We start from the raw sequence: 21,132 nt of genomic DNA, 5'->3' as shown, positions 1-21,132 counted from the left end.
AAAAAAGACACAAAACACAAAGCCAGGTTCAGATGTAAAAAGGTTTTATTTATTCTCCAAAGTAGGCTATATATTTTTTTAAATGTAGCGAAATTCTCAAAGTTCTCAAAGACGTTTTACCCTTATATTTTAATCCCTTCCCTTAACCAGGCCTAGTGAGTGGAAAGTGTTAAGCTACGATTTTAATGGACCGTGTGTGTTGCTGAGTGCTGCCCCGGACTGTGTGTGTGTGTTGTGGCGAAGAACGCTGGCCAGGATCTGTTCTCTCATCGAGTTCCTTAGTATCTGGAGCAACTTCCCAGAGTTGTTAATCTCCTGAAGAGGGCGCTAGTGGACAAGGAAATAGGAGAGGAAAGAGACGTAAATGGAGTTTTTAAGAAAAAGCCTAGTCTTGGGCTTGCAGCGCACATGCATACACACGCACACACATAGAGAAAGAGAGAGATTCACAGTTATACTGACCCTGGTTAGAGCTCTCACAAGATGGTTTAGCACGCTGTCTTCCTGCTTTGGACACAGGCTGGTGACCTGAGCGATGCAGCGCAGTAGACAGGAGATGGTGCAGCGCTGGCTCTGACAAACACATGCTCAGGACATTAAGGTATGTATGGAATATGGTTTATATGCAAACACATGTTTAGGACAGTGTGATATGGAATATGGTATAAATATGTTGAACCAGCATGAAGCATAGACATAATATACATAGACGCCGCATTGGCTGCTGGAAACAAGAAATGCGGCCGCCATCTTGGACCTGTCATACTCCTCATTGCTTTGCAGCAGAAAACACAAGATTACAGCACTGTGCAGCATGTTCCTGCTCAAATCGGCGGACCATACTCGGGGGGGATTTACTTTTCACAAGTAAGATTTAACATTACCGTACTATTGGTTGTATTTTGTATTTTCGAACAATGTGGCCTGTATCATAGCTACATGTATGACCTTTGCAGCAAAAAAACCGCGTGAAAATCTGTTCGGTATTCAGTGAGATATGATTAATTAAGTGTGCTAACAGCTCATTGCACCGGCCAAACAGATTACACCGAGTGGAGTGGATGACCGGTCCAAGATGGCGGCTCCAAATCTCGTCAGCGCTAGTAGGGAGCAGCGGTCGATGCGGCGTCTATGTATATTATGTCTATGGCATGAAGTATCTGACAACAGTAGCTTGTATGGCTGCATCTCACCTTCTGTAAGAAATGAAGGGGGTTCTGATTGGTCTGGTGTGAAATCAACTCCTTTATGTCACTAGCACTCAGAACAGGCTCCTACCCAAAATGAGAAAATTATTTAGTAAAATCAGCCTCTGCTCAGTCAGATTACACACGCGCACACACACACACACACACACACAATCTGGGATCAGTGAGTAAATCAGGGCCTACGGATGACCTCTGACCTTGAGGCGTTCTAACCAGGTCCACAGGAGATGGGCGAGTACTTTAGGGTCGGTTTCCATGGCAACGGTGGCCCAGCCGCACACGTTCTTGTTCAGTTCATCCTGGGAGAGATATCACAGGTGAGTAAGACTGGTTATTACAGGTGTGTTAGACTGGTTATTACAGGTGTGTTAGAATGGGTGAGTGGAACTATACCATTTATAATGCATAGAAGCCAGAAACACGGAAGGAGGGATGAAGAGTAAAGGAGGGATAGAGAGATAGGGAGGGAGGGACAGCGATGGAAAGAGAGGGATATAGAGAAAGAGGGAGGGAGGTTGAGTAAGAGACGAATGGAGGGAGAAATGTGTATGTGAGGGAAGGTGGGAGAGAGAGAGTAAAGAAAATGGGGCTATCAGTTATAATCAAAACTGATTATTTCCATTGGTTATGTTCATGTCAAAAGACAGCAAATTAAAGGGTGTACTGCAGATGACTGTCTCCCCCAGTGGGTGGAAGAGTATTTCCTTGTAAATGTTGAGTTCTCAGTCTCTACCAGTCTTCATACACTGGTCAAGGGTGATTTCCCATCATGCCCCTGGAGCATCTCACCTGTAACACGGCAACTCTGGCGAGCACTCTGTCCTCCGCAAGATGCTGTCGTGCCATCGCCCGGGCAACCGCCTTCGCTATGGACACCTGGTTGTTTTTCCGCTGATTCCTCTGCAGCTGTGAGGAAAAGTAATCAGTTAGACGCACTGCTCTCCGTTAAACCCCTGCCTGGCACAGCTCGATGGTGTTTTATGCCCCCAACGTCGTCTTCCAGGCAGCGCTGCCACCGCTGACTTAAAGGCACCTAATCCTAAACCTAACCCTAACCTTAACCCATGCCTAACTCTAGCGCCTTCCAGGCAGTGCTGCCTTGAAGACAACGTTGGGGGCATAAAACACCAGGAAACACCTGGCACAGAGACAGGTATGCACTGCGGACACTCAACGGAGAGGCAACATGCTGCCGGGATAAGCTCCAAGAGCGCTTTGATAAGGCCACTATCGTGGAGCACTTTGATAGGGCCACCAATGTGGGTGGCTGTCGTGGCCACGTCCCGCATTACGGGGGTTAATCCAATGGGTGTGTGGCCACTCCAAAGCCTGGCTTAGCCTCCATATGAGAGTGAGCCCTCTCTACACTTGCAATACGGAGACATTTATTCATCCATTCATACGGGCAGAGTGGGGGACGTACCTCCACGTTGGAGTTGTACTTGGACAGAGTGGGCGGTTTCTTCATCTTGCATTTGGGCCTCTTTGCGATGACGCCGTTATACAGCATTGGGGTGTAGGGCCGATATGCGGCCAGTCTCTCCACTTCCTGAGTCCACTGCTCCTTGGTCAGCGTATTGAGGGGCGGGACTGGAGACTTCACCTCCTGCAGGTCACACATGAGCTCGAGGTTGTCTCTCTGATTGTCCACCAACCAGACGAAGTCCTCGTCCTACAGGAGAAAACGTAACACACTAGTGAATGCCATGGGTTTTTATACAACAACGATAACAGTGAGTGGCATGGGTTTTTATGCAACAATAATGTTGGCCGTGATTGGCTGTCTGTGTCTCAAGTCACTGAATGTGATTTTGATTGGCTGTTGTTACGGACAGGCCAAGGCACAGCATCCAAACTAAGCTAAGCTTCGTGTCTAGGGTATATTGTATTCTTTTTAGCTGAAGCCTCGGTCCCCCACGCAACGTTAACGCCAAAAACCCCAAAACGTTACCTTACACACTGGCCCTACGTGGTGTACAGACGTGGAAGTAAGTCCTACTGTAGGTGAGTGGTTGCGAATGTGTGCGTGTCAGCTTCGGCAGAGCTCCAGCGAGAGGTCACCTCGAATAGTCCAAGCGCTGTTTCGGTTGAAATGTTCAGTTTTGTGGTGTGGTGGTTTAAAATCCAAAAACAAACGGTAAATTGTCCAAGTTTGCCTGCTCACAGGCAAACTCTCTTCAAAGGGGAAACACAGGCCACGCTGCCTTTCTCAAAGGCCTGAACTAATTGTGAGCCCAGGCCCCAGGACAGGTGTTCCATTTAGCCTAATTAGCCACAGGTAATGACATCACTGGAGCCCCACCTGTAAGTCAGTGCTTGCCCTACCATGTGACCCTAACCTATCGTAACACTGTCTGCAGTGTGATGTGGGTAGAGGGTGTGTGTCTGTCTGACCCCCAGTGTGATGTGGGAAGAGGGTGTGTGTCCAGTGTGATGTGGGTAGAGGGTGTGTGTCCAGTGTGATGTGGGTAGAGGGTGTCTGTCCAGTGTGATTTGGGTGTGTGTGTCTAACCTCCAGGGTGATCTTGTACAGGTCTCCCTCGCTGTAGCAGCGCTTGTTGACCAGCACCTCCCTCTTCCTCTGCAGGAAGCCGAACGGCTCGTCCCACGATGTCACGGAGCTGGTGGAGGACGAGCGGCGCATGCCCCTCTCGTCCAGTAGCAGCGGCAGGAACTTCTTCTTCACCAGGGTGTCCTTCACCGCCCGCTGGAGAGCCAAGATGAACGTCCTCCTGTCAAGCTCCTCCTGCACCTGTGGAGGTATCTCTGCGTTAGTGTGGCTCAGCTGTGACAGTAGGGAATTCTGGGAGTTCTAAACTGGCTCAGTGAAAAAGGAGCTCTCTGACTGTTGTGTGATTATGGAAGAGCTACAATATCAAATAGCTCTTCCATAATCACACAGCATATAGCATAAGCTTTTGCAGATCTCATTTGCTTTAGTATCCACATATCAAAACACTTGAAACTTTACTTCAGAAATTCTCCCAGACTACCAGTCCCTACTGTGAGAGCTAAACAGAAGCTCAACTCCAGCCCCAGATTACCAGACCCTACTGTGAGAGCTTCATCCTAAACTCCAGCCCCAGATTACCGGACCCTACTGTGAGAGCTATGCTGTGTATCAGGATACGTGGACTGATAATAGGTGAAATTGCACACTGAATTGTGAGGAATGGTACTGGTATTCTACACTGTTGTTCTGACCAGGAACACTACTCTTTCCATCAGTTCTTGATAGTTATGGTTATAATTATGGTTATGGGTATGGTTATGGTTATGGTTATGGTTATAGTTATAGGATTTGGCTTTGGTCCAAAGGTTTGATGCATTGGGTACCCCCTCAGTGCTAAATGGGTACCCAGTGCGTTGAAAATTGGCGTAATGGGGGATTCCTACATTGTGTTTCTTGTGTTGCTTAAAAGACTGGTCCTTAATGACCCTGAGTGACCCTGTGACCTTTACAGACTCTCCCCGTTCAGACCTCTGACCTCATCAGGGCTCTCGTTGCCCAGGGCGATGGCCGTGAGCTGGCAGCAGAGCAGGTGCAGGATCTTGGGCGTGTGTGTGAGGAGTCGGACCTCCTCGCCGTGGAGCAGCAGCATCTGCCGCTGCAGGTACTGTCCGAGGCTGAAGGGGTTGCCATGGCGAAGCGTCAGGCACGGGTACTGCAGCAGCTGGCTCCCCAGCAGGCGGGCGAAGTCGAACACCAGGCTGATCTGGGAGCGCGTCTGGATGGAGCGCGGACGCTTGATACGCACATAGTGCACCGCCTCACTGGCGCTGATGTGCAGTGTGTACACCAGGTAGCACGCTATCAGCACACCTGTCACACACACACACACACACACACACACACACACACGAGAGCAGTTAAAATGGCATTAGCACACCTGTCACACACACACACACACACACACACACACACAAACACGAGAGCAGTTAAAACGACATTAGCACACCTGTCACACACACACACACACACACACACACACACACACACACGAGAGCAGTTAAAATGGCATTAGCACACCTGTCACACACACACACACACACACACACACACACAAACACGAGAGCAGTTAAAACGACATTAGCACACCTGTCACACACAACACACACACACACACACACACACACACACACACACACACACGAGAGCAGTTAAAACGGCATTAGCACACCTGTCACACACACACACACACACACACACACACACACACACACACACACACACACACACACGAGAGCAGTTAAAATGCATTAGCACACCTGTCACACACACACACACACACACACGAGATCAGTTAAAACGGTGTGAGCACACCTGTCACACACACACACACACACACACACACACATGAGAGCAGTTAAAACGGTATGAGCTCACCTGTCTCACACACACACACACACACACACACACGCACACACACACACACATGAGCAGTTAAAACGGTATGAGCTCACCTGTCACACACACACACACACACACACACACACACACACACACGTGAGCAGTTAAAACGGTATGAGCACACCTGTCACACACACACACACACGACCAGTTAAAATGGTATGAGCACACCTGTCACACACACACACACACACACGCACGTGAGCAGTTAAAACGGTAATGAAAGCACAACTGTCTGTCACACACACACACAACACACACACACACACACACATTGACACACACATCGCGGAGCAGTTAAAACGGTATGGAGCACACCTGTCACACAACACACACACACACACACACACACACACACACACACACACACACACACACACACACACACACACACACACACACACGAGCAGTTAAAACGGTATGAGCACACCTGTCACACACACACACACACACACACACACACACACACACACACACACAAGCAGTTAAAACGGTATGAGCACACCTGTCACCTGTCACACACACACACACACACACACACCCCTACACACACACGTGAGCAGTTAAAACGGTATGAGCACACCTGTCACACACACACACACACACAAGAGTACAGGTAACACGCTAACAGCACACTGTCACACACACACATACAGACACACCAGACCAGTTAACACGCTATGAACACACCTGTCACACACACACACACACACACACACACACACACACACACACACACACACACACACACGAGCAGTTAAAATGCATTAGCACACCTGTCACACACACACACACACACACACGTAGATCAGTTAAAACGGTATGAGCACACCTGTCACACACCACACACACACACACACACACACATGAGAGCAGTTAAAACGGTATGAGCTCACCTGTCTCACACACACACACACACACACACACACACGCACACACACACACACATGAGCAGTTAAAACGGTATGAGCTCACCTGTCACACACACACACACACACACACACACACACACACACACAACACACATCGGAGAAAGTCAAAACGGTATGAGCACACCTGTCACTAATAACATAACACACACACGACCAGTTAAAATGGTATGAGCACACCTGTCACACACACACACACACACACACGACGTGAGCAGTTAAAACGGTATGAGCACACCTGTCACATACACACACACACACACACACACACACTCACACACACACACACACACACACACGACCAAAGTTAAAATGGGTGGCGAGCACACCTGTCACACACACACACACACACACACACACACACACACACACACACACTCACACACACACACACACACACGTGAGCAGTTAAAACGGTATGAGCACACCTGTCACACACACACACAACACACACACACACACACACACACACACACAAGCAGTTAAAACGGTATGAGCACACCTGTCACCTGTCACACACACACACACACACACACACACCCCAACACACACACACGCGGAGCAGTTAAAACGGTATGAGCACACCTGTCACACACACACACACACACAAGAGTACAGGTAACACGCTAACAGCACACTGTCACACACACACATACAGACACACCAGACCAGTTAACACGCTATGAACACACCTGTCCACACACACACACACACACACACACAAGAGTACAGGTAACATGCTAATAAAGTAATATCTGTCAAAACATACACACACACGTGAGCAGTTAAAACGGTATGAGCACACCTGTCACACACACACACACACACACACACACACACACACACACACACATGAGAGCAGTTAAAACGGTATGAGCTCACCTGTCACACACACACACACACACGTGAGCAGTTAAAACGGTATGAGCACACCTGTCACACACACACACACACGACCAGTTAAAATGGTATGAGCACACCTGTCACACACACACACACACACACGCACGTGAGCAGTTAAAATGGTATGAGCACACCTGTCACACACACACACACACACACACACGTGAGCAGTTAAAACGGTATGAGCACACCTGTCACACACACACACACACACACACACACACACACACACACACGCGGAGCAGTTAAAACGGTATGAGCACACCTGTCACACACACACACACACACACACACACACACACACACACAAGCAGTTAAAACGGTATGAGCACACCTGTCACACACACACACACACACACACCCCCAACACACACACGTGAGCAGTTAAAACGGTATGAGCACACCTGTCACACACACAAGAGTACAGGTAACACGCTAACAGCACACTGTCACACACACACATACAGACACACCAGACCAGTTAACACTCTATGAACACACCTGTCACACACACACACACACACACACACACACAAGAGTACAGGTAACATGCTATCAGCACATCTGTCACACATACACACACACGTGAGCAGTTAAAACGGTATGAGCACACCTGTCACACACACACACAACACACACACACACACACAAGAGTACATGTAACATGCTAACAGCACACCTGTCACACACACACATACAGACACACGAGACCAGTTAACTGGTATGAGCACGCCTGTCACACACACACACACACACACACACACACACACACACAAGAGTACATGTAACATGCTAACAGCACACCTGTCACACACACACATACAGACACACGAGACCAGTTAACCGGTATGAGCACACCTGTCACACACACACACACACACACACACACACACAAGAGTACAGGTAACATGCTATCAGCACATCTGTCACACACACACACAGACAGAAGTACAGGTAACATGCTATCAGCACACCTGATTCACACATACACACACACACGAGAGCAGGTAACACGCTATCACACACTGTGAGTCATGTGAGTGTTTATTGATCATCAGCTGTAATCAGTTCATGTCATGTGTGTGTGTTACAGTAATTGGTCATACTGTAAGCTGTGATCAGTTCATGTCATGTGTGTGTGTTAATTGGTCATAAGCTGTGATCAGTTCATGTCATGGGGAGGTTTGAGTATCTCCATTAGATCAGGTCTTGATTTGTTACATCAGTGTCTGCTTTGGTTGGACGTATGAAAAGCGCGACTTGCCTGTCCGGCCGAGTCCAGCGTGGCAGTGCACAGCCACCTTCCCCTCCCTCACGGAAAATGCTAGAACCTTCACTGCGTCCAGCATCCCCACTAGAGATGACACCCCGAAGTCTGGCATGCCGAAGTTGTAGAAGTAGACTAGGACAGAAAACCCAATTAAACACAGTGACTTGGGCAATGTTTTTTTGGGGGGTAGACGGACAAAAAACTCAAGAACCACTGTAGTCAGGAGGAAATTCAGCTGAATCCCTTAAAAAAATAAGTTATTAAGGTTTTTGCATTTTTGGCATCCTTAGGACATCTAGTGAACATCTCTGGATGATGAGATTAAATTTAGGCCGTGGCAAATTTTTTACTGCCATATTTCCAAAATGGCCGCCAAAAGAGACAGACAAAAAATAAGAATAGCATATCTCCATATCTCGCACCTAATGGGTCAATTTGGATGGTTTTGTTCAGTTTTAGACCTGCATATGTTATTAATAGGCCTAGCTAGCATGTTACAAATGGGCTACAAAGCCAATAGTAGTTTAAGAATTGCCCTACAATTATTTTCAATAAAGTTATAATGATAGTCTATAGGACATAATTATTAGGCTACTTCTGTTTGACCATATTAACCTTTTTTTGAACAAGTTTGCATATTTGCACAGAATAGTCTAGTAGAGGGCAATTCCACGGAAAATTTACTTTTTGTCACATCCATAACGCCAGTGAAATGCCTTGGCATTTGTATGATGTGAATGATAACATTCATTTTTTCTCATGTACATTCTTCAGCCAAAAAAAGCAAATGCTCAAATTTTATGTAATCATTCACATCATACCATACCATCACATTGTATTGGCGTTATGGATGTTACAAAAAAAATAATTTTCCATGGAATTGCCCTAGATTAGTCTAGTTAAATAGGCTATTCCCTTTAAAGAGAGTTCTGCTTATAATTTGTAACTTTAAAGAACCAATGATTGTTTACTCTCTCTTCCTGCTAAATCGCAAAGATTGTCAGTCTGAATCTGATGCTATTTTGAGAAAATTCTGTTCCTTTTTCTTTAGACGACATATATTTCCTGATACTCAGGGGGCAAAGGGGTTTTTACAGACATGGAATGTTGTAAAAGGTTGTGATACATAAATGATATCTAGGACCTTGAAGGATCACAACCTGGGTGCACAACCTGGTCAACTAACTACTGGAAACCTACAAGGAGGGTCGAAACAATGCAACCTAACAGTCTAAGCAAATTTTCCTGAAAAAGGTTCAAAGGTGGAAGTAAATATAGCAAAGGCATATTTGATATCATCAGTCACAGTCCTTTTGAGCTTTATTTTAAAGGAGAACTTGGCAACTATTTCAACGTAATAAACCCGTTTAGAAATCATTTGGATGGTTAAATGACCTGTTCCGGTGAAAATGGTGACTTTTCCCGCTGCCCCTAGCGTCCCCATGCGGAAAACCAACCTTGCAACATTGAGACTACCGTCCCGAAAGAGAAGTGAGAAACAAAAACTCGTTTTTAAATTGTGTTTCTTACCTTGTAACATCCACATTGTCTGCCGAACTTATGCTAACCGTTTTGCTAGCTTGTAAACAAATCCATGTGCTTTATCATTACCTTTTTCCAAAACGCCAGTGAAATGCCTTGGCATTTGTATGATGTGAATGATAACATTCATTTTTTCTCATGTACATTCTTCAGCCAAAAAAAGCAAATGCTCAAATTTTATGTAATCATTCACATCATACCATACCATCACATTGTATTGGCGTTATGGATGTTACAAAAAAAATAATTTTCCATGGAATTGCCCTAGATTAGTCTAGTTAAATAGGCTATTCCCTTTAAAGAGAGTTCTGCTTATAATTTGTAACTTTAAAGAACCAATGATTGTTTACTCTCTCTTCCTGCTAAATCGCAAAGATTGTCAGTCTGAATCTGATGCTATTTTGAGAAAATTCTGTTCCTTTTTCTTTAGACGACATATATTTCCTGATACTCAGGGGGCAAAGGGGTTTTTACAGACATGGAATGTTGTAAAAGGTTGTGGTACATAAATGATATCTAGGACCTTCAAGGATCACAACCTGGGTGCACAACCTGGTCAACTAACTACTGGAAACCTACAAGGAGGGTCGAAACAATGCAACCTAACAGTCTAAGCAAATTATCCTGAAAAAGGTTCAAAGGTGGAAGTAAATATAGCAGAGGCATATTTGATATCATCAGTCACAGTCCTTTTGAGCTTTATTTTAAAGGAGAACTTGGCAACTATTTCAACGTAATAAACCCGTTTAGAAATCATTTGGATGGTTAAATGACCTGTTCCGTGAAAATGGTGACTTTTCCCGCTGCCCCTTAGCGCCCCAGGCGAAAACCAACCTTGCAACATTGAGACTACCGTCCCAGAAAGAGAAGTGGGAAACAAACTTCGTTTTAAATTGTGTTTCTTACCTTGTAACATCCACATTGTCTTTCGTCAACTTATGCTAACCGCTTGCTTAGTTTGTAAACAAATCCATGTGCTTTATCATTACCTTTTTCCACAGTTTGAAATAGCATAATGCACAATTTCTCCAGCAGAGGGGGAAATCCTTTAATGGTCTAAGCGCAAAATCTGAAGTGTGATGTGCAACTTGATGGTGTTTTGGCCCCACCGTTGACTTCAAGACAGCGCTGCCACTGGCCACCTAACCCTAGCGCCTTCCAGGCAGCGCTGCATTGAAGTCGACGGTGGGGGCCCAAAAGACCATATGTGATGGGATCTGGGGAAAACCCATCACATGGTAAAAGCAAAAATCCTTAATTACTGCTCTGTTTCAGTCTTCTCAATTTTAGATTCTGATACCATCCTAGCCACATCCTGGATACCGTCCCCTAACCACATCCTGGATACCGTCCCCTAACAACATCCTGGATACCAGCCTAACCACATCCTGGATACTGTCCCCTAACAACATCCTATTACCAGCCTAGCCACATTCTGGATGTGCAGCCTAGCCAAAGCTTGCTTTACATCCTGGATACTGTCCCCTAACCACATCCTGGATACTGTCCCCTAGCAACATCCTGGATACCAGCTTAGCCACATCCTGGATGTGCAGCCTAGCCAAAGCTTGCTTTATTAAATGTGTGTGTGTGTGACAAACAGAGTATAGCCTACATGTGAAATGTCACCAATTTTGGATTCTGATACCATCCTAGCCACATCCTGGATACCGTCCCCTAGCAACATCCTGGATACCAGCTTAGCCACATCGTGGATGTGCAGCCTAGCCAAAGCTTGCTTTATTAAAATGTGTATGTGACAAACAGAGTATAGCCTATATGTGAAATGTCACCAATTTTAGATTCTGATACCATCCTAGCCACATCCTGGATACCATCAACATCCTGGATACCAACCTAGCCACATCCTGGATACCAGCCTAGCCACATCCTGGATGTGCTAGGATGGTATCAGAATCTAAAATTGGTGACATTTCACATGTAGGCTGTCACACACACATTTTAGTAAAGCAAGCTTTGGCTAGGCTGCACATCCAGGATGTGGCTAGGCTGCAGCCACTGGAGAACGTCCCCTAACAACATCCTGGATACCAACCTAGCCACATTCTGGATCTGCAGCCTAGCCAAAGCTTGCTTTGCATCCTGGATACCGTCCCCTAGCAACATCCTGGATACCAGCCTAGCCACATCCTGGATGTGCAGCCTAGCCAAAGCTTGCTTTACTAAAATGTGTGTGTGACAAACAGCCTACATGTGAAATGTCACCAATTTTAGATTCTGATACCATCCTAGCCACATCCTGGATACCGTCCCCTAACAACATCCTGAATACCAGCCTAGCCACATCCTGGATACCGTCCCCTAACAACATCCTGGATACCAGCCTAGCCACATCCTGGATATCGTCCCCTAGCAACATCCTGGATACCAGCCTAGCCACATCCTGGATGTGCAGCCTAGCCAAAGCTTGCTTTATTAAAATGTGTGTGTGACAAACAGAGTATAGCCTACATGCACTCGTCTGTTCCTGAACTCATAGGCAACGACAAAACAGACAAAACATTTTAGACTTATTATTTACTTTCACTATTGATTGACAAGGTGTTACAATTAGGGCTGTCAAAATAACTGATTAATTTCGATTAATTAATTTGAGAAAAAATAACTGATTAAAAAAATTAGTGCAGATTAATCAATTCCGTATGACCTTTGACCCTGAGCCATTCTAGTCAGTAAAAATTAGACTGTAAAATGAAGGAGAGAGAAGAAAACGTGTTGCCTGGATCATTGATTGGAACATTTGCTTTTAAAAAACGGCCTGATGGTGTTGATAAAAAATAAAGTGTTGAAAATAAAGTCCTCTACAATGAAATGCCTTGTATGTGAAAAAATAACTTCTTCCCGAAGCACTTTTGAATTTATTTCCTCAGCATATTAGGTCATATCATAGATTATTATGACCGCCGCGCAGCGAAGCGGCGGTCATATAGGTTTAGTCAGATTTTTTTTTTATTTATTTTTTTTATTTTTTTTTCCTTTTTCGCATGCCCAAATTTCCGTCAATGATTCCCGGGACACTGAAAGACCGGGGTACCACTTAAACTTGGTGGACATGTAACCCCACATGGATAGCATGGAACCATCATTTTTCGTTTTGATCTGTAGCCCCCGCTGAATTGGACCCCCGAAGGAGGGTAGGGGAGACACAGTTTTCTGTGAATATCTCGAAAACCGTAGGGTTTAGGAGGACCATTTTTTTTTGTATGTTGATCTCAAGGGGCCATGTCAACCCATTCCATAACCACTCATTTCATGTATAGCGCCACCTAGTTATACAAAAAAAAGTAAAAATGAGGTGGTGTAATTGAAGGTATCTGTGACCTAACATAGTCAAAACTGCACAAAATTGGAAGTGTAGGATCATTATGACACCCTATGTATGCACGCCAAGTTTTGTGGAATTCCGTTCATGGGGGGCCACACAATAAATTAATTTATGTTACCATACACCAACTGGCCTGTAGGTGGCGGAGACAGTTTTCTGTGAATATCTCGAGAACCGTAGGGCCTAGGAGGTCCACCTTTTTTTTTTTTGTATGTTGGTCTTAAGGGGCATGTCAACCCATCCCATTACCACTTATTTCATGTATAGCGCCACCTAGTTAAAAATTAAAAGCAAAAAATTAGGTGTTTTATCTCAATATCTCTGGCTGACAAGGTCAAAACTGCACGAAATTAAAAAGAGTAGGATCATTATGACACCCTCTGAATGCATGCCAAGTTTGTGTACTTTCGTTCATGGGGGCCTTACAATAAAATAATTTATGTGTACATTTAGTGACGCACACCAACAAGGATTCTCGACACTGAAAGACGGGTACACAAAACTTGGTGAGCATGTACCCCCACATGGATAGCATGGAACCGTCATTTTCGTTTTCATCTGCAGCCCCGCTGGACTGGACCCCGAAAGGAGGGTAGGGCAGACACAGTTCTCTGTGAATCTTTTATGGTATGTTGGTCTCAAGGGCCCACATCAACCTGGCTCATAATCACTCATTTGTGATTTGCCCCCCGTAAAAAAAAATGAAACTTACTGTAAAAATCAGTAGGATTAAAAGAAAGCCAAAATAAATATTCATCATCATCATCATGGCTGCATTTTCAGTATTGGCAGAAGTAGTCGTTTGTCCACTAGATGGGATCGTTGCAGTGAGACGTAATTTTGTTGGAAGTTAAAAGTGGGTTGGAAAAACAATGGACGCTTCATACAAGGACTGTAATTTACCGCAGCTTAACATCTAATAAGGATAGGACGATGTTCACATGAAGTGTAATTCCCATTTCTTCTTGAAGCCGAAATAAATCTGAGGATGTTTATCGGACATGCTTGGTTTTACTGCATAACGTTAATCTTGTAATATCAATAAGGACCTAGGTAATGTTACCGTTAGCATGTTGGTTGAGTGATGGAGGCATTTGATTTATTGCATTTGTAGAAAACTATAAATGCGGTTATACCAAGCAAATGTAAAGCAGCACTGTTTGTATCTTTCGACTGTCATTTATTGCACGTGCTACAAAATCATTCTGTGCAATGGAAGATTTACCAACGTTACACCGGTCTGATACAGTTTTACCTATACATGCGTGAGACTGAGGCGCCTGTTTATTTTGTTTTTAAGTGCGTGCAGGGTGTGAGAGGGGAATCGATGTGCTTTGATTACAGCTTGGTAGTTGTAGTCTGTGAAATTAAAAAAAGCACCTGGGTGTGTGAAGTATCCAAACAATGACACCTTCATTTCATTATGGCTGCTTTAGCAAAACACCTTAAGCTACTGTGTAGTGGGTCCCATTTAGAAGTGGCTACTTCATTCGCTTTCCTTGACTCATGGAGCTGCGTGAATGTTATTACAACTTTCGCAATGATATATGACAGTTTAAGTCCGCTTGATACTGTAAGGCTGAAGCCATTGGTTTCAAAGGAGATTTTATTTGTGTCAGCCAGCATAGCCTATTGACAATTTATGTTGTCAATAGGCCTACCTTATAATCCTACCTGTAGCTTAGGGAAGCTAACAACTTTCTATTAGGATCTAGTTTGTTAGTTACCGTTTTGTCATAACTCCCTGATGCATTTTTGCATTTAGAATAGCCAGAGCGTGTATATCTCAATCGAAAATTAAACAATATCGGGTGCCTATGGACTAGGCTGGGTGAACCCAGCCTGATCTGCCCGCTATTTATTTTTTTTTGATTTCTTAAAAGATTGAGCTTGGTCTGATGAAAGCCAGACTAGCCATGGACCTCAGTTAAACAATGCAAGGGAACATAAATCAGCCTATATTTGCACTAACAATAACGGACAAAAAGCTCTTCAACTTTGGCCCGTTAAAATGTGTATGAACAGTCTAGCGACGCATTTCATCAAGGCCCATTTGGACATGTCAGTTATTTGCACCACTGGTTAGATGTAAAACAGCATTTCGTTTCAGACTAGGCTACTGTTACTTAATTTGTGCATTAACAATAACGTTTCAGACTACTGTTACTTAATTTGTGCATTGACAATAAAGTATTACATGAACTAAAGATGACTAAAATCTTATGTAGAAGAAGAAACATTCACAAAAAATCCATCCATCCAAAAAATGACCTTTGTTTTGATAGCCGTTGAAAACGGCATGGAACTGACAGAGATGTTTTTGTTTATAAATACATAAAAAATTAATAAATAAATAACATTATGCTGATACCTTTTGCTTTTCCCAAATACAATGTAGCCTACATGTGTAAGTGACCTTTCATCAATCCAGTTGCAATGGATGAACTGTGATGAACTGCCCTACTTGTGATTGTTTAGAGATTTTAAAGGTTTTATAACAATTCTACATCTTCTTTGGCTATTCTACAATCTATTCACCTTTTCAGCACCAGTAGGGTACTTTCTGTGCTGCCGCACACACACACTCAGGCATGCCAAACAAGCATACACAAAAGTTTCAAGAGTGGGGGATGGAGTAAAATATGGAGACAAATTGAAGTGTGATTTATTTTCGCGGAACGGATGTACAGGACTGAGCGGCGGTCATATTTTGTACCGCTATGCGGTACATCTAGTTATGGCAATTATTTGAACAGTGAAAATAATAATAAAAGAGTTTTTGAACTTTAATGTCACTAATGCTGATTATTCAATGATTTATTTGAATTTAAATATTTAAAATACTTTTTTTTAATCGATTGACAGCCCTAGTTACAATCGAAAACATAGTCTGAAAAAAGCAACACTTACCACAATAAAATATTCGAATGACTGAATAAAAATCCTAAGGACATCCACGCAGACCAGTCGTGTTGCCTGGGACTCATTGCAGTCTCGGCAATTGTTACATTTCGTGACAGTGTGCCCTTAATGATAGCTGTATTGTATGAGCCTTTCACTTTAGACAAGGTTTTTCTTGGTCAGTGACGTTATAATTTTGAGTGAACTTAAAATAATGATTTTTGTTGATGTGCCTGAACAAACCTATTTTTTCATTGACATGCCTGTGGGACTTGAACCCTTGGCAGTAAAACTATGGTGTAAAAAAGAAACAAGACTTGCTTCACGCTTGGCACCACAATGGGCTGGGTTAAGATAGGGCCCATAATGTAGATTGAGAGTTTCATGTGCCTACAAAGTCCGTAAAAGAAAAAAATACAGATAGCTCAATGAACCACTCAATATTGGTCCAAATAATGTGTTAGAACATATCTCCAGAGCTGTTTGAAGGATCTTCATTCAAACTTGTTGTACTTACTCACTATAAGGGTCTGATGAACTGATTAGTTACTCAAGGTTGTGGGGTCAAAGGTCAAGGTTGCATGGGGTCATGCGCAGAAATGGAAATACAGCATTTGTATATCTCCGAAGCAGTTTGAAAGATCTTCATCAAACTTTTAATCAGACAGTTAATCCCTAAAATAGGCCATGGGCCAGAAGGGACTACTACCAAGAATTTGCTTTCTTTTAATGGTCAAGGCCAAAATGTATCATACTTGCCTTACCCATGTTGAGAACTTTGTGCATGGTATGAAGGAAGGGATTTTGTCAAATATTGTTAATGTGCATACAGAGAGTGTAGGCGTTTAAAGGGTATATAGTGTAGGTGGTTACTTTAATGCTAGAAGACAAAATGTAGATAGCAAGTGAATAACAAACTCTGACCATTGTTTGAGATAATATATTTATTTTTTGCATTTTTGGGCTCGAAATTACCATCACCTTGACCAAATATGAATTTGACCCCCAACCTCTTCATTCACCCCATCAATGGACTCAGCATCCCAGAAAACCTATGATTTGATAGCAAAACCATCAAAATTGACCCATTAGGTGCGGAGATATGCTATTCTTATTTTCCATCCGACTCTTTTGGCGGCCATTTTGGAAATATGCCAATAAAAATTGCCACTGCCTAAATTTAATGTTATCATCTAGAAATGTTCACTAGATGTCCGTAATGATACTAAAAATGCAAAAAACGCAATAACTTATTTTTTAAGGGGTCCAACCTAATTTTTCAAGTTTTCCCCCTGACTACTGAGCTAGTGGGTGTCTCTGGGAGTGGAATTGAAGTAGACTACGACAGAAACACAGTTAGCCAGTGAGTGTCTCTGAGGAAGTCCTTAGAGAGTGTGTCTGAAGTCCTTAGAGAGTGTGTCTGAAGAAAGTCCTTAGAATGTGTGTCTGAAGTCATTAGAGTGTGTGTCTGAAGAATTCCTTAGAGAGTGTGTTTGAAGAAAGTCCTTAAAGAGTGTGTCTGAAGAAAGTCCTTAGAATGTGTGTCTGAAGTCATTAGAGTGTGTGTCTGAAGAATTCCTTAGAGAGTGTGTTTGAAGAAAGTCCTTAGAGAGTGTGTCTGAAGAAAGTCCTTAGAATGTGTGTCTGAAGTCATTAGAGTGTGTGTCTGAAGAAAGTCCTTAGAGAGTGTGTCTGAAGAAAGTCCAAGAGAGTGTGTCTGTGTTTTGGATACACTGGTGTGTATGTGTGTGTCTTACTCTGGTTGTCCATGTAGGTCTGAGATAAGTAGGTGAAGTGTGTGTTTGGGATGTGCTGGTGTATTTTGGTGTGTGTGTGTGTATGTGTGTATGCCTTACTCTGGTTGTCCATGAAGGTCTGGGGTGAGTAGGTGAAGCCGCTGTGTTCTAGGCCCGGCCCACAATGAGCGTGTTCCCCTGGCAACTGCATGTTAATGAGGGACCTGATGTTCAGTCTGCGGAACACACCAGCATCACCATGACAACACAAACACAACAGCATCACCGTGACAACACACAGAGCACACAACTGCACAGAGATCATAAACACTCAGGGTCTAATCTAGTATCTGGGAGGTCCTCAGAGCTCCAGCGCTATGTTTATGGTGGTCAATTTGGTCAACCAGAGAACTAAACTGAAATATTAATCTTAAAGATATTAATATTAAAGATATTAATCTTCCAGAATCAATAGTATTTAGATGAGCATGTGAGTAAGATATGTCTGTAGTTTTGTCAATATGTTTTGTGAATATTATCACAGTGGTGATGAATGTCATGTCAACATCACTAGGGCACATATTCAAGCAGAGTAAGTCGCAAAGAGAGTTTGTGTGTGTGTGTGTGTATGTGTGTGTGTGTGTGTGTGTGTGGAAGAGGATACTCACTCCTGAAACTGCTCTATGATGTTGTACTTCTTAATGAGGTGAGAAGATGGCCTCGCCATGGCAACAATGTCCTCTGTCACCCTTTTGGAAAACAGAGAGAGTTCTGGATTAACAACCACAGAGGTGCGCGTGTGTGTGTGTGTGTGTATGTGTGTGTGTGTGTGGAGAACTCATCTATTACACATTCTACCGTGCTTATTATGGGGTTCTTCAGAGTGCTGCAGGAAGTTTGCATGAATGGGCTTTCCCAACGTTCAGAGGTCGTCCGCTTCGTGTTGTGGATCCTGTTCGCCCTATCAGGACTTATTTTCCGATAATGACCGGCGGACAATATGTTATCCCTTACTTAACCGAACGCCATATTGTCCATTAGCCTATTCCTTACATAAAACACATCCTCATCCCAACACTAGACACCCTGCTACTTGACCTAGAGCCATGCCTAACTGTTAACCTGGAAGTAGAAGCCATATCACTGTAACCCCAGATGTGAAGGACGGATTGACTTCTATGAAGTTGTAGTTCACCACACATACACATACTGGGTAAAAACACACACAGTGGCTCCTACCATGAGGAGAAGAGGCCTTTGATGTGTGTGTGTGTGTGTAGCTCCTACCATGAGGAGAAGAGGACCTTGATGTGGATGTGTGTGTGGGTGTGTGTGTAGCTCCTACCATGAGGAGAAGAGGCCCTTGATGTGTGTGTGTGTGTGTAGCTCCTACCATGAGGAGAAGAGGACCTTGATGTGTATGTGTGTGTGGGTGTGTGTGTAGCTCCTACCATGAGGAGAAGAGGACCTTGATGTGTGTGTGTGTGTGTAGCTCCTACTATGAGGAGAAGAGGCCCTTGATGTGTATGTGTGTGTGTAGCTCCTACCATGAGGAGAAGAGGACCTTGATGTGTGTGTGTGTGTGTGTGTGGCTCCTACCATGAGGAGAAGAGGCCCTTGATGACCTGCTGGCTCTGCTTCCAGCAGGCGGGCCCCTCGTAGCGGCAGTCTCGGCCCCCACAGGCCAGCAGGCAGATGATCTTCGGGGGGATGGCCCTCACCAGACGCTCCCTCGTCTGGGAATAGGAAGGGCGCGGCACGGGCACGCTGGGGGTCATACTCACTCACACACACACACACACACACACACCGCCAGGGAGACGAGGAGGTGAGGAGTGCAGGAGTGAGGGAGAGATGTGAGGAGAGGAGGGGAGAGGAGCGAGGGAAAGAGGAGAGGAGAGGAGCGAGGGAGAGAGGAGTGGAGCGAGGGAGAGAGGAGAGGAGCAAGGGAGAGAGGAGTGGAGCGAGGGAGAGAGGAGAGGGGCAAGGGAGAGAGGAGTGGAGAGGAGAGGGTTCTAGAGAAGAGGAGATTCTGAAGATCTAGCAGAAACTCATCTCTGGTGTGAAGCAGAGAGACCTGTGCGGATGAGGGGAAATGAGCAGAAACAAAAGTAGCGAGTGAAACATATGATCTAAAACATGACGACCAGAGGAAACCAAACATACACATCTATACCATCACAACCAGGGAAGACCAAACATTCACATCTATACCATGACAACCAGGGAAGACCAAACATACACATCTATGACAACCAGGGCAGATCTAACATACACATATATACCATGACAACCAGGGCAGACCAAACACACATCTATACCATGACAACCAGGGCAGACCAAACATACACGTCTATACCATGACAACCAGGGCAGATCTGCTGTGATTCTATCCTTCTAGCAGTCCTATTTCAGAATGACCAATGACTATATGTACAGTCATTTATGAACATATGTAATGCACATGTTTGTCTGTATGTCTGAACAGTTCAGTTGACCAGTCAGTCACTGGCCCAAATGACAGCAGGTGTTACTATGCTACTAAGCAGGTAGCCCATATTACTGAATCAGAGGCATAACCTGCTAATCAGGTAGCCCATACTGAATCAGAGGCATAGCCTGCTAATCAGGTTATATTTATACTGTATATAGAAAACTCAATCACATGGTACAAGGAATCCAACAATTAAAACTGAATATATGTGTAAAAGTTGCTGTCAAATTGAAGATACCTATTTTGACATCAAATCCTACTTCAACCTGACTACCATACTGGGTCAGTACTACTGTACAGAGACTACAGTCCAGTACTACTTGCCATGATGGTTCAGATCATTACTGAAATCCTCACTGTGTAAAGTCCTCACTAAAATGGACGCTTTACTC

General features: G+C 44.2%; 1 protein-coding gene and 1 long non-coding RNA gene across 2 annotated transcripts; one reads left to right on the top strand and one right to left on the bottom strand.

Moving 5' to 3' along the window:
• Positions 1-48: 48 nt before the first annotated feature.
• Positions 49-20,079, bottom strand: zgc:77752 (uncharacterized protein LOC393862 homolog). The gene is made up of 12 exons (XM_048256585.1): positions 19,846-20,079; positions 18,915-18,995; positions 18,367-18,482; positions 8,716-8,853; positions 4,697-5,031; positions 3,721-3,960; positions 2,632-2,880; positions 1,998-2,114; positions 1,406-1,507; positions 1,194-1,274; positions 463-573; positions 49-327 (listed from the first exon to the last, which is right to left on the bottom strand). The coding sequence occupies exons 1-12, from the start codon at positions 20,022-20,024 to the stop codon at positions 175-177; spliced, it is 1,902 nt and encodes a 633-aa protein (XP_048112542.1). The 5' UTR covers positions 20,025-20,079; the 3' UTR covers positions 49-174.
• On the top strand, positions 824-4,783 carry LOC125303120. The gene is made up of 3 exons (XR_007195018.1): positions 824-867; positions 3,796-3,968; positions 4,673-4,783. It is a non-coding gene; the product is annotated as an uncharacterized LOC125303120 (long non-coding RNA).
• Positions 20,080-21,132: the final 1,053 nt, after the last annotated feature.

The sequence above is a fragment of the Alosa alosa genome, chromosome 11 (genome assembly GCF_017589495.1).
Source record: "Alosa alosa isolate M-15738 ecotype Scorff River chromosome 11, AALO_Geno_1.1, whole genome shotgun sequence".
NCBI lineage: Eukaryota > Metazoa > Chordata > Actinopteri > Clupeiformes > Clupeidae > Alosa > Alosa alosa.
The sequence above is the reverse complement of the archived record's forward strand: the minus strand, read 5'-3'. Positions and strand labels throughout refer to the sequence as shown.